Here is a 680-nt window from a genome sequence, read left to right as displayed (position 1 = left end):
AAATTCATAATTTCATTTAGATACCAAAAAACAAATACATTTAAATACAATAATATAAATAAATAAATAAACCACCTATATAATATAAAATACAGAAATAATAAATAAAAAATGTAATACATTTCTATAAAATAAAATAAAAATACCTTTTAAAGTGATGTCTATTGCGTTCCATACTAAAAAGGAACCGTAGGGCCCTGAAAGCATAACACTTCAGAAAATAGTTCAATTATTATGTGATAAATACTGTATCTTTCATATTAAACCTGCTCGAGACTGTAAATCCCATTTGACATACCTGTAGAGATTTAGCCTGAGAATCTTTAAAGCTTTGTGGCAAAATCAATTTGCCAATTATGTACACACCGTTCTCCTAAAACAGAATCAAAGCATGTAGAATACATAAATACGAGATGAATACAAATGGATGTTTTCGATTCAAGAGAAGCATGAGACAATGAGAAGCGGACTACCTGAACCACATTATGTGCTGTTGTGTCGTCCAAAACAAGCTCAGTGATCGCTGCACAGCATGCTGGGAACAGGGATAGGAGTTAGTGCTTTCATTAGTTGTGACTTCTAGAATGCAAGACAATGCCGAATGTATTCTACTGCGGGAAAAGTCATCTCGAACACGGCCATATTTGTGCATTCGAGTGAATCTCACTAAAAAAAAAAAA

The 680-nt window shown here is 32.5% G+C and overlaps 1 protein-coding gene across 1 annotated transcript in view; it reads right to left on the bottom strand.

Annotated features, from left to right (window-relative positions):
* The window catches only part of LOC107592161 (NIMA-related kinase 10), a gene marked incomplete at its 5' end in the record, with an annotated part of 18,081 nt that overhangs the window by 12,980 nt on the left and 4,421 nt on the right, over positions 1-680 (bottom strand). Inside the window, 4 exons of the mRNA XM_016281563.1 lie at positions 154-211; positions 299-373; positions 474-535; positions 635-666. Coding sequence (XP_016137049.1) covers positions 154-211; positions 299-373; positions 474-535; positions 635-666 — 227 coding nt within the window. The remainder of the gene's footprint in view (positions 1-153; positions 212-298; positions 374-473; positions 536-634; positions 667-680) is intronic.

Source organism: Sinocyclocheilus grahami, unplaced genomic scaffold, assembly GCF_001515645.1.
Source record: "Sinocyclocheilus grahami isolate Dianchi unplaced genomic scaffold, SAMN03320097.WGS_v1.1 scaffold150.1, whole genome shotgun sequence".
Lineage (NCBI taxonomy): Eukaryota > Metazoa > Chordata > Actinopteri > Cypriniformes > Cyprinidae > Sinocyclocheilus > Sinocyclocheilus grahami.
The sequence above is the reverse complement of the archived record's forward strand: the minus strand, read 5'-3'. Positions and strand labels throughout refer to the sequence as shown.